At 45.7% G+C, this 13,599-nt stretch overlaps 1 protein-coding gene across 4 annotated transcripts in view; it reads left to right on the forward strand.

The window, feature by feature from the left end:
• Nucleotides 1–13,599, forward strand: part of RUNX1 (RUNX family transcription factor 1) — a 158,099-nt gene that overhangs the window by 87,528 nt on the left and 56,972 nt on the right. For all 4 annotated transcript variants that reach the window (XM_084306456.1, XM_084306455.1, XM_084306458.1 and 1 more), the window contains 2 exons: nt 26–279; nt 4,477–4,633. In XM_084306456.1, coding sequence (XP_084162582.1) covers nt 26–279; nt 4,477–4,633 — 411 coding nt within the window. The remainder of the gene's footprint in view (nt 1–25; nt 280–4,476; nt 4,634–13,599) is intronic.

The following is a 13,599-nucleotide window of genomic DNA, read 5'->3' on the forward strand; positions in this document are numbered from 1 at the left end:
CTTGTTGTGATGCGTATCCCCGTAGATACCAGCACCAGCCGCCGCTTCACGCCGCCCTCCACCACGCTGAGCCCGGGGAAGATGAGCGAGCCGCTGCCGCTGCCCGGCGCCGAGCACAGCGGCGCCCTGGCGGGGAAGCTGCGCAGCGCCGACCGCAGCATGGTGGAGGTCCTGGCGGATCACCCCGGGGAGCTGGTGCGCACCGACAGCCCCAACTTCCTCTGCTCCGTGCTGCCCACCCACTGGCGCTGCAACAAGACGCTGCCCATCGCCTTCAAGGTACGTCCTGCCGCCCGCCCGGCAGCGCGATCCCGCGGGGCACGGGGCGGCCGGGGGAGGGATGGGACCCACGCGGGGGGGAGACGGGACTCGCGGGACCCACGGGGGGGACGGGACACACGGGGGAGGACGGGAAACACGAGGGGGGACAGCCCCGAGCCTCCCTCCCTTCGCCCGCCGCAGCCACCCGCGGAGCGGAGCGGGTGCGGGCGGGACGGGCGGGCACCGCCCGGCTGCTGCCTCTCTCCCGTAATTCTGAAAAAATAAATTAAAAATTAAACTTAAATATATGTATGTATATATAAATGTCCAAACCCTAAAAGTTTGGCCGCCCAGGGGAGCAGATCCAGGCGCTGCCCGTGGCGGGCGGCCCGGAGCTCCGGGCAGCAGCCCCCGGTGGCTGCGGAGAACATTAAAATAATAATTATAACAAATACATTTTTTAAATTATTGTTACTATTTGGGATGGTTTGAGTAGTAAATCTCGGGGCCTGCCCTCCGTTGCCTTCTGCGGCCGCTTCGTTGCACATCCCTCCCTCCCCCGGCCTGCTTTCCCGTTACCCGGCTTCAGGCTAAATTCACCCCCTCCCCTTGCTCGTTTTTTTTTTTTTTTTTTTCTTTTTTTTTTTTTTTTTTCTCCCCACTTCGGCCTATCTCTGGCTGAATGCGCTGCCCTTCGTGCTACCGCTGTAGCCGTGCATCCGAGCCGGGGAAGAAACAAGGTAATTGTCCCCTCGCCACCCCGTTCTCCCAGGCTGGAGTCCCGAAAGCCCCGGCCTGGAGTTGGGACGGGTGATGGGGAATCGTCGGCTTTGTGCTTCCTGCTCCCGTCGCTGCTGCACCCCAGCGCCTCGGCACGGCTTTGCTGAAGGAGGGCAGCCCCCGGTCTTTCATTTTTTGGGGGAGGAGGAAAGGGAGAGAAGGCAATCGGCCCGGCTCCCGAAATTTTGGGAAGCGCTGCGTTAGGGAAAAGTTGTGCCGTGTCCGGAGAGCCTTCTGGTTCCCGCGGAGATAAGTCTGGGGGAAGGCAGGCACTCATCGGCAGGGCCAGTTCCTAAATTCCCGCGTTCCTATTAATTACTGCCCTGTCACCCACGCAGCGGGCGAGCGCTGCTAATTGCTCGGGAAGCTCTCCTCCTGGAAGGCACAGCCGCTGCCTGCGAAACCGGGGCGAAACCCCGCTCCTCCAGCCCCGTCCCCGCATGTGCCCGCTCCGGAGGGTCCCCCGCTGCCGGGGTGGTCTGCCACGCGTGGCCGTGGCTGGGGGACACGGGACACGGGACGGCCACCGCCCGACCGCAGCCTCAGGTCCTGCGGAGAAGGCGAGAGCGAGCGCAGAGATGCGACCGCGGAGAGAAAACCCCAAAAACGGGAGGGCGTCCCCGTAGGGCCGGCTGAAGGGGACTGCGAGGAGCTCCCGACCCCACAACCGCTCCCCTAAAGCGGTACCCCCCCTTGCTGCCGGCGTTGGGAAAGTCGCGACTCTGATCGCGAGGCGATTCGAATCGTAAGAGGGTTTGGATCGTGCCGAAACTAAGCGAGTCCGCTCGCTCCCGGGCTGCCAATGTCTTATTCTCACCTGACACCAAAATAAAAAAGAAAGAAAAAGGGGAAAAAAGCGCTGAGCTTTATTAAGTGTTTGCTCACAGCTATTGCATCGATATGAAGAGGGAGACAGAGAGTTTCCTCTTCGCTTTTCCTTACCAAAAATCACTAGTTTTATTCGATCTGTAGGATCAGAGTATTATTCCCGACCAAAACGGTCATTCCCGTGCATTACTTTTTTTCTAAAATATAGCACGATTCTGGGAAAACTTAGAGAAAAATGCATAACTCTAATAAATTGCCGTACAGATTAATTCTCCAAGTGCTTCTTGGAAATAATCTAAATCTTAATTTAAAAGGCCAATTTTGTTTGATTGATGCACCAGCAGCAAGTAATTCAGATAGCTGTCATTGCTGCAACTTCCCACTTCTCTGGAAATCCGTATTTTTAAGAGTGCAACAAGGTACTAGATAATGCCAGTCACCAAGTCCCAACTTATCTATTTGGTCTTTTTTCCAATGTAAATGTTTGTATTTCTGTTTCTATTGTTTGTGACTTTTAACTCTAGTTTCTTTTCCACACTCTGCATTTTTTTAGCATTTGTTTCTAATATTTTCTTCGCGTTTCTTATCGACAAGGTTGCCTTCAGTGTAATTTGAAAATGGTGGTTTTAAATATTTGTTCAGTAAGAGACAACTGACCCTGGTTTCGTGAAGGTTTTTTCATCCCTAAAAATGCTAGCAGGTATTTCCTTAAGTGAGCAGGCACGCATTTGCATCAGAGGGAGGCGAGGGTAATGCCCAGGTTTTCCCCTTTCTCTTTCTTCTGTCTTTAATATATGTGCCTGAATTAAGGTTTTCTGATAACTTCCTATGAACCGGGAAAGTGCATCAGGTTCACGGCGGCTGATCTTGTGAGACAGCGTGCCTCATTACACAATGTTGTGGAAGGAGAAAACATTAGATCAAACATTTCGAGAGGGGACTATTTTATGCGAAGATCAGGAGAACTGGAGAAGCTGAACGCTGAGCACAGAACAGGCCACAGGAATGGCTTACAGCACGCAGAGGAGAACAAGAAACAAAACTGTGAGCTGCAGAGGAATGGGAAAGAGGAAGCTGAAATATATACGTAAAGAGGGAATTTTGACACAGTGATTTTAACTTCGTATGTGGAAGTGAAAATAAGGGTTATAGGTGACAAATGACACTGAAATGACACTGAAGCCCCTGCAAAGGAGAGAGTCCAAAATATCAGAGGCTGGGGACCCCTGTCTTATTGGGGAAAATAGTTATTACTGGGAAATAAGCATCAGAGACAGATTAAGTAAAGGGGCTGCTGATCATGTCTGGAAAACTAATAGCAATCAGACCAGGCTGTGACAAGTTGGAACCAATTATAACTGCATGGACGTAAGCTAGAAAATGCTAAGAGGAAGGAAAAATATCAAGCAGCAACTCAGAGGACCTGGTGCAGGACTACTTCCTCTTAGAATATGTAAAAGAGGAAATAAAAACAAGCTAGAGCTTTTTTTTCCTCTTTTTTTTTTTTTCTTTTTTTTTTTCTTTTTTTTTCTTTTTGGTAATAGTGGTGCTGAGATCACTACTGCACTACTGTAGACTTAACTGGGGGAACTTCTTAGCAAGAGCAGCAGGTTCTAAGAAAAACTATGACAGAGGACCCGATTCAAGCACTTACTTTTGCCAGAGCAAATCAAGAGACGCACCAGACATCCATTCAATGCAGAGCAATAGCCAGGTAAAACTGTGTTGAGAATTCAGTCCTGCTCAATAAGATAAGATAAAATTAAATTTGTATTAGTTTTACCAGTGTGAATGATGCAGATACAAGCCAGACTGATTAATGTTAGAAATCCATACATCTCCCAGAGCATCATGTCAAAAATGCAGTGAATCCTGGGTTCCTGAATATTTGTTTGATAGATGCTAGTGGTAAGGAGCTACAATGCAAGCCTTTAAAATGAGGTGAAAGCTGCTGAGCTGCTGCAGGTTTCATTAATTCAGATTGCAATTTCCATCCACCAGGCTACAGGTGAATTCTTAAGTCAATGATATGCTTTCATGCTTCCAAATGAAAAAAAAAAATGTTTAGTGAGTTGCAATTAAACATTTGGTTGAGGCCTGTTTCTTCATGCACTTATTCTGAATTTATGTATTCAGATAGGTGGGATGAGCAGAGAGAGAACTGGCACAACTGTGGGGAATTTGACCCTCAGTGTCCGTGAGATGATTGCCTTGGTTTTGTTTTCTCTTGAATTTTGCATTTACATGACTTTGCTGTAGCTTAAAAGTAGTGCCACTGATGTAAAGCAGATCAAAATCAGTTCCTGTTACTTGAATTTGTTTATTGCCAATTACAGAAGTATATTTTGGAAAGTTGATTTCATGTATTTTTCATGCCGGGGTGCACATTATACTTTGTATTTCGGGCGCGCGTCAATGTAAAAATGTGGCCGTAACTCTGCAAGGTAGTAATGGAAGTGATTTCAGTTTTCCCCAAATGGCTTTTAGTCCCCATTTATTTCTGTTGTTGCTGCTCTTTCCTATTTTATCACATTAATTGTTGGCGTTCTGTGCCTGAAAATAAATGTCGCATGAGGAAGCTGAGGATACTGCGCTTTGATTCCACAGGTGGTGGCCCTGGGAGACGTGCCCGATGGGACGCTGGTGACGGTAATGGCTGGAAATGATGAAAACTACTCCGCAGAACTCAGAAATGCAACAGCTGCCATGAAAAACCAAGTAGCAAGGTTCAACGACCTCAGATTTGTGGGTAGAAGTGGAAGAGGTAGGTATTTGTTCACAGCTGCAGTTCAGTCATCTTTACCAGTTATGTCAAGTTCTGGTTACGCAGAGAGAATTTGAACGTGGGGTATGTAGAGTTTTCGGCAGTAGGGAGATCTGATTTAGGCCAATTCCAAAGGTACAGAGCCAGCTGTGTGCTTTTCTTGTTGTCTTCTAGCCCGTCGTCCATGTTATTTCAATTTTTATACAGTAAAATCTCATTAAAAAAAAAAAAAACAACACGGTCAGTGAGCCTCGTTTTGACTACAGAATTCTCCGTGCCACTTTAGAACAGCACAATATTACACATGTTGAAGTTTAAATAACACATTTTCAATTTAAAATAGGAATTCTCAGCTTGTCTAGAGAACTGTGACTGTCTCAGGGCTCACAGGCACACTCTGCAAAACCCGGTCTCTGCAACAGCATGAGTCAACCTAAAATTACAAATAATTCCCACATAGATCTAATGTTTTTTTTCAGGCTTCGCCACAATGTGATGAAGGGATAGGGCACTTTTTCTGACCTTTCTTTCTCTGGAATAGCCATAGAGCCTTATACAGTAGGCATTTAATGTACTACTACTGCAAGGTGCATAGGATGGGGTAGGTAGGACAGAGCAGAGCCAAATAGATGAGCTTAATGTCAGACTTCCTGCATCTCTGTGATAACCAGGAATTACTGGTACAAATAGAAAGGCATTATGAGTCTGAGTAACAAGAGCCAAAGCTGACTTAGACTGTAACTATATGTAAATGTTGTTAGAAAGCTGCAAATAGTGTCTCGCATGTGTGTTTCACGTATCGTGTGTGTGAACGGGCGTGCAAAGCGTGATCCAAAATCCTGTAACATCAACAGAAGGACCCTTTGTAGTAATGTTGCTCTTTGGCTCAAGCCCATAATCTTGAAAACCATAAATTCCAAGCAATCGTGTTTACGTTTCTGTTACAAGATTATTTGAAGCACTCCTCCTGCATTACTGCCCTTGCTCCTGTGAGCGGAGAGCCTTTGCGTGGCCAGAGTGGTTAAAGCAAACCTACTGAAACCGGTGAGATGCTGCTCGGAAAAAGCACACAGAAACAATCGGCCTCTCTGGTTTAAGGTCAAGATTGAAAAACTGTCACGTCTTCCATGTGACTTCATGTGGTATTTACTTATGTGTTTTCCTTTTGTCTAGTTCGTATCTTCAAGTAAAATCGGAACATAACATCACGGTGTTCCAAAGACAACATTGTTGTTTCAGGACAATTCAGTGCTGTAACATTCACAAATCAAAGCGATAGTATCTACGGCACCTAAATAGGTTTCTTTATTCTGCCTTTTGGAGCTATTTGGGAGCTGCTGTCTCTCATGACCAGATTGAATACCCTGGGGTAGGCTGACCCTTCCTCAGCACCTTACACTCCCATGTAGTCACTCTTTGAGCATCCGGGCCATGTCCTCGTGCGTGGTGGCATGCGTGGCTCTTACAAACACGCACCGACTTACAGCAAACACACTTCAGGAGCATTGCAAAGGTGACCCACTTCTGCTCTCTTTCTCAAAACCTTTTACTCCCAGTGGCAGATGGGTCAGGCTTTAGGCTGAGGAAGTCATTCTGATTATACGCAACAGCTTCTACTTGCCTTTGAAGTCAAATGCATTTGAGGATATTCTTCCAGTGTAAATGCAGCCTGCAATTTTGGAAGAATATGGCGCTGTGAAAACACGGATGCAAGCAGCAAATACATTTTAAGTATAAAATACCCATCCAATCCCTCAGTATCCAGCAGCATTTTTAACTGAGGATACAGAGGGAGATGTCTTTCAAATTGTGTTGTTTGGGCTGTCTTCAAAATGTACTTGGTGGAAAACACCCGCAGCTGAGAACGTAGCTTCATAATGCTAGCAAAGAATAATAATAGGGTAATGCAGAGAAAATTATATCCATTTACTGAAAACATGAGAGATGCTGTAATGTCTAAAAGTATCAGTCATTAAACGTGTTCATTTGTTATATTAAAGGTTCCACCTTTTCAGTAAATGGAATTTGCATTATGATTCAGAGATGACTGTTTAGAAGATTCAAATGAATAGCTGGCAAAGTGGCTGAGAAGCTAATAAAAACAAACCTGTAGTTCAGTTCCTGGCCACGGCAGCGAAGCTAGGAATCACAACAGTGAACTGTGGGATTTTCAAGGTCAAAATTCAACGGCGGAGGGAGGGAAGGAGGGGGGGAGAACAGTGGCTATTCATGCAGAAGGGCTTTGCGGGGAGCCTCGCTCAGCCCCTCGCCGGCCGGCACTCAGCCACGGACACATGTGCGTGTGGACATAGATGTCCTGTGCTGTGTGGTGCTCTGGTGCTCAGGATCATCTCAACAGCAGTGATTTGGGAGCACTGCATGCTGTTAGTCAGTCTCGGAGGTCAAATCTCCCAAGCCCCATTGGCTGCCCATCTTTGGAGCCAGTGACTAATGTATGCCTGTGTTTACTCCTCTAACAGGGGATTGTTTTCCAAAGGTGTGGATTGTTTGCATTTGGTACATGATTTCTGGGGTGCTGTTCTGTTGAATTTGTATAAAGCCTGAAGCAGAAGGTGGCTGCTTCAAAGGGCATTGCTTCCTTTGATACTTTGCTAGAGGAAAATTAACCGAAACTTTGTTTGCTGTGTAATATTTGAGTTTGAATAAGTTCAGTTGCCACCAGTGATAGTGTGATGCCAGGAATATTATATGAATAGCGACTGAAAGTTCACGTCGGTTGCAGTCATAGTGGACATTATTTGTGTACCTTGGGTGATTTAAAATCACTGCTGGAGAATAAGGAATGGCTTTGCTGAGTGACAGTCCCGGTCCGTGCCTCGCTTTTCTTCCCTACACGTCGGCTGCCGCTCGGCTGTAAACAGCCCCATTAAAAGCCTTGCGGAACTGTCGGCAAGCCACTTCCCTCTCTCTTTTAAAAGAGCAGCAAATTGTCATCTTGATAAATGGTTTAAATCTTTTTTCTGTGAGCTTTAAATGAGCAAGGTCTAGCAAGACAGCCTGATGGTTGTTTCAAATGCCCTTGCATAAGGCTATTGTCCCCATCCCCATCCTAGTACATAAGTGGCTGTCCTCTCACCGTAAGAGTTACAACAATTTACTCCATTCAGAGGTCTGATCCTGTACGTCTGTCAAAGCACACACATGAACCAAATATTGGCTGCAACATAAAGAACTGATCAGCATTTCAGTGCTTATTTCATATTTACCAGCAAGAAGTGACCCTGTGCTGCTCTGGCTGTGCCTAGAGTTCAGAATTAAAAATAAAAATAAAATAAAAAAAAGCACTTTATTTTCTTGACACCAGGACTGGGAGCTGAGAATATCACAGGTCTCCCGAAACAGCGAGATGTTGTATAAAAGCAATTTGGCTGGCTTTCCTGAACAAAACAGATTTACATTGGAATTGGCTGGGGCCCAGAATTACTATTCCTCACCCTAGTTTGAGAATGCTACTGGGAAAACCTGCCTGTCTGGCTTGTAAGCCCGAGTAAGTAATTTCTGAAAGAAAAATGTAGTTTAAAACTTCAGCCAATCTTAGACCCTCTTGCATGATTACATGGTTAGAAAAAAAAATCTTTATTTTTCTCCCTCCATTCATAAAAGTTTCAAACTTCAAAATGCTGCTAATGCAGAGTACCCTGTTCTCTAAATGTATAATGAACCAGTTTAGGTTACTATGATGAAATAAATCCAATGCAAAAAGCCTGACGCCATGGAAGTTCATTGGATAAAATTAAAAATAAATAGTTATTTTGGAGAGGGCAAGCTTCGTGGCTCAGTAAGCATTACATATTTTCCTCATGGAATCATTAATCCTAGTAACTATCTTCTTTGTAGAACGTAACATTAAAAAAAAATAAAAATAAAAAAATAACAACAACAAATAAACATGTTTTCCAGATGAAAATAATTATTAATAGGTTATCGTAACAGTAGCTAATGGGGAAGTGTCTTGGCTTGCTGCAGAAAATCTCAATCTAAAGCTGAAATCCGTAGCTGCAGCTTCACATGCAGCTAGCTTTCTAGAAGGCCTTTTTAAATACTGAGTTTTAGAAAGGGCTGAACATTAACCCCATATATATATATTTTCTACCTGCTATCATAATTAGGCATATGTGAAGAAATTTAACGATGTTTTTTTAATTTCTTCGGAGCCTAGGAAGTACCCCTTTTTCACAGGAGTAGCTGGTTGGAGAGTACGAGAGGGAGATTACGAAGCATAACCATAAGTTTCTGCCTCCAGAACTCTTCCTTCTGGATATAATTTTGGGGAAGAAAAATCAGTTTAAGCTGGAATCTCAGAAATACTTAAAACACAAAAATTGCTGGCTGGATCCTGAGTCCAATTATTTTTATTGGTCTTCTGAAGTCAGAATTTTGCTCCTTCTGTGTAGCTTCAGCCTGTGGTTGTGTTATTTAGGCACTTTGTTAAAAAATGTTTTATTTTTACTTGAGCTCATTCAAAATTATAAAAGTATGTGCAAAACAGAGGAGGATGCTCTTCAGCAGGGTCGTAAAATCAGTATTAAGCAGCCACTCGGGTCTGGGTCCAAACCATTGGAATGCTTCAGGGGACGTGGTATCAGATACTGGAGTAACAACTCGCCACGCTTGCCAGACGAGACAAAAATAGAAGAAACACAGCAGAAATCATCAAAGCTGAAAAAGGGTCAGTTGGTAGAGCTGAAAAACAACTGCTTAGTGATACTTCAGGCCGACGGGTGTGCAGTGATAGCGGATGCGCTGGTGGGAGGTGGTTTGTTGCTCTGGCTGGATGTTTGGGGTAAAAATCGATTTGATTACAAGTGGGTTTGTATCACAGGGCTCCTCTCTGTCAACCCATCGGACCTGAACAGAGAATTTTTCTCTAAAAGACAGAGGCTGGAAGCGCTCATTTAGTTTTTGAGTGACTTAGGGTTGCTTAGATGTGTCGTTAATTTTGTCAGGTCGCCGTGCAGGCGTCCAGTGAGAGGACTGCTGACGGGTCGGTGCCTATAGCGAGTCAGACAGCACGGGTCGCTGTGCAATTAATTAGCAAACACAGCCCTTTAAGCAGGACTGCTGTCCTGGTGCAAGCCTTTGGCAGAGGCTTTGCTGGTCGGAGGAGGAGGCGGGGGAGACGGCTTGCGTGTTGCGGGCGTCCAGCCCGAGTCGTCTTCGGTGCAGTCCCGGTACGTGCAGCCGCTTTTCTATGAATTGCTGATTGTGTAAGAAAGTATATGATACAGCTCAGCGAGGGTGTCTGGACTGAAAACATCATGTGGTCTGCGAGGCTGAGCATGACTGGGGCTATCTTTGCCAGCTCACAAACACTCTGCTGGGTTACTTAAAATTTGGTCTGGGCGAAAGAACTCTCAATCAGAAAGCGTCAACAGGAGAAAAATAATGGCAGAGTGATTTTGAGAACTTCCTGTCTCCGGGAGCATTACTGCTGTAAACAGTGACCATGCCAAGTGCTGAACCACTGCCCTCATTCCAATAACAATAAATCTATTTTTTGGTTGTGCAGAGCTGTGCTTGTACATTTTTTAAACTCAGGGTAACGATGAGGATGAGGCAGACACTATCCTCTGAGCATTTTCTTGTTTTCTGCAATGATAAAAGAAGTTGGGCTTACCAGGATACTGCCTCTGGAAGACAAAGTACCTCTCTAGATGAAGAGGTTACATAGTTTCAAGTGATATGTTTGCCCTTCAAATTTTGATCTATTTATTTTTTTAATTCTTTTTATTTTGGTTTGGTTTGTATTTTAGTGTGCTTTCTTCAGTAGAAACATTTGAGTTCTAGTAAAAAAAATATATATTTATTTTTGTGTGTAGGTATGTGTGTATATACCTATATTACAACCCAAATAAGAGCTTGTGTTTTGTGCTCAAAATGAAATTATTCTGAGATATTAATTAGGAGCTGGGCTTTAGGGCTGGCTAGTGAACTTCAGATGACTGTTCTATGGCAAGCATTTCTTGTCAGCTCGCTCAGCCTTAGCAGAAGTGAGGATGCTGCAAATCAGTGGCTTACAAGTACTGTCAGGAGAGCCTTCCTTTTCCAGCAGTCATGTGCATAAACCCTCGTCAGCCTGAATCAGTCTCTGTACCCTTCCAAAAATCATTTAGCAACAGAAAACAAAAACAAAAAACACGACAAAACACTTTTTCTTTTACCTTGAAGCTGACTCCACACCTCTTTCACTCCCATCCTGCTTCTCCCTTGTTTTCCCATCACACTGTTTCATCACCACTTTCTCAGCTTCTTCAAACTGACCCCATTCCCTATCTCTGTGTCTGCATCCACCTCCATCTCTTGATCCCTGTCCTCTGCCAATGCTCCTCCTGCCTCTCTTCTTTGAGACAGTCACTGAAAACCCCTCGCAGGGACCAGGCTGCATCCAGCAGCACCGAAGCCCCATGCTGCTACTGTTTATATCACATTGGTGCCTGTGGGTGAGGCACGGGTTGGGATTCATGTACCAGTCTCTACAACTGGAGCTGGGTTTGGCCTCCAGCGTGGTGCTAGGATGGAGGAATTAAATTCCTTCCACCCTCCTCCCGCGGGGAGCTACCTCCCATGCTGTGCAGGCATGGCAGGGTGGAGAGGGCCGAGAGGAGAGGCGAGGAGGAGAGCAGCAGCTGTCCCGAAGGCTTGATGCCATAAGAGCTCTTTAGCAGGGCGGTGCTTGGAGCAGTGCGTATGCACAACATCAGTTCCCTGAAGTTTAGGGAGGAACTGAAGGAAACGGTTTGGCAAGGCCACAGAGTTTCCACAGGCTAGACTTTATGTACCACGGCTCCGACAAAGCCATGTCCATATCTGAGGCCTCAGAGGCCGTCCTGCTCTTGGAAGTCATCTCTAGTAGAGTTTGGCAGGTCCCAGGCTCGTAATGGCAGTGTTATCTCCCCCTTGCTGACGGCATGGATATCCATCAAGTGACCCCAGACTTCTGCCGAGCTCTGAAATCAATGCGCATTGCATTAGTGTAATGACAGCACGGAGGAGTCCTTCCTCCAAGAAAATGAGCTGAGAGTAAAGAGTCCCCATGTGCACTCCCACGCTCAGCTAGCTACTGACGAAGCGACTTGTCAGGCCGCCTTTCGGCCTTCACCTGCTCTAGGACACTGCAGGCAGAAGTCCCTCCTGCTATAGCAGCAGTGATGATGATTGCCTGCTATATCCAGAGCAGCACGTTGCTCTTCCAGACATCCCACACCTTCCTTGTTCCCTGTGCCCAGTGCTCTGCCTGCAGCTGCACCAGCAGGCCGTCATCTTCATGGCTCTGTAGGGCAAGGAGTGTGTTTTGTCGCAGCTCCAGCGGCGTGCCAGAGCTGGAAGGTGTGCCAGAATCAGCCATTACACTGAGGTTTCCCTGCTCTCAGGCCTGACCGTGCTGAATTGCTCCTCCCTGGGGGCTGAGCTCGTGGCCGTGGTGCATTGGGTTGGACAGCAGAGGAAGCACCCTCAGATAGCCAGCCACTGCTTCTGCTGCCGGGCTCCAGCTGGATGGGGGCTCAGAGGGGAGTAATTTAGGGCTTAAGCACTTAAATCAAACCCGAATCCCACTTCAGGTAGCTAAATCCTCTTGTGAATCTGGGCCTTAACCTTTTCATGTCTGTCTCATCACCTGTAAAGTGTGGGTGATAATTTCTACCTCAAAAAGCTTATTAATGGCTTGAAACTATAGCTGGGTTAAGGACTATTATTAGGCTTAAGGATCCCAAGGCATTCTCTGTGAGAAGGTGGTAGGTGGTTTTGCAGTTAAGTCATCTCATTTTGAACTGTCCTGTACATTTTGTGTCCCTGGTGCTCTTTTTTTTTTTTTTTTTTTTTTTTTCTTTCCCTGAACTATTAGCAGTGACACGGTGCTGAAAGATGGTGGCTTTGTTCCACCCGAGAGCTGGATGCACTTCTGGAGGCTGTGACTTCTGAACACTTGTTCACGTATACCCCAGCCTCTGATGTATAGAAGAGCTGTGTTTTAAAAATTTTAAAGCCCTGATATGTAGTAAACCACAGCTTGAAAGCAGAGGTTCATTTTTGGGGGTGGCCAGTTCATACAGAGTGTCTGAAAATTCATATGGAGTGTCTGAAAGTTATCTTTGGGGAAAAAATAGCTCCACTTTAATTTCACCCTCCATAATCTGTGCTCAAACAGCTCAGGTCTTAAAAATATCGTAACAAGAAGCACTACATTTTACAACTCAAACTGCAATCTCTCTGTGCTGACACTCTGGTGCAGAAGCCAGGCAACCCGTAGCATCTCATTCTTCCTGTGCTGTAATTATTGTCTCCACCCAAGTTCATAAGAATTTTATAGTGGTTACTGCAGCAACTCCACTTATAGTTAGAGGCTGCTTGACTTTTCCATTAAAAGGTCTTCCCTCCGCTTCCCCCCACAACCCAGCGTTTTAATGCTTTAATCCATTTTGCAAACTTGATCTGCAGGCTTTCAGTCTAAGAAGGCATCACACCCCCAAAATTCAGTTAAAACAGGTCACTCAGGTTGTCTTTCAGAACAGGATGGAAAACCACTTTTTTTTCTATTATTTGGTCAGACACTGTTGTGTCGGACTCTGGTGCCCATGCTCACACACATGCATATACCCAGCACCTCCATCTCAAAGCCTAAATGCTGGTGCGTACATTGAACATAAACCTAAGCATGCTAAAGTACAAACAATGTTCCTGCTGGCCAAATTCCTGCCACAGCTTGAAGCAGAATTCTCTCTTCAGAAGTTAGGCAACATGACAATATAGGGGGGTTCTTCATGGTGGTTTTGTGTATTTGTGGAGTGTTGACATTGCTATACAAAAGCGACTAATGTCTAAGCTACTACTGGATGTCATCCGAAGCTGACTGCTGCAGGATACCCTCTATTCAGAGACCTCCTTCCTGCGACCCAGATCCCAAATCACTTGACTGTCTCATCTCTTCAGATAGTTCATTTGTGCCC

Source organism: Netta rufina (assembly GCF_964035555.1).
Source record: "Netta rufina genome assembly, chromosome: 1".
Classification (NCBI taxonomy): Eukaryota; Metazoa; Chordata; class Aves; order Anseriformes; family Anatidae; genus Netta; species Netta rufina.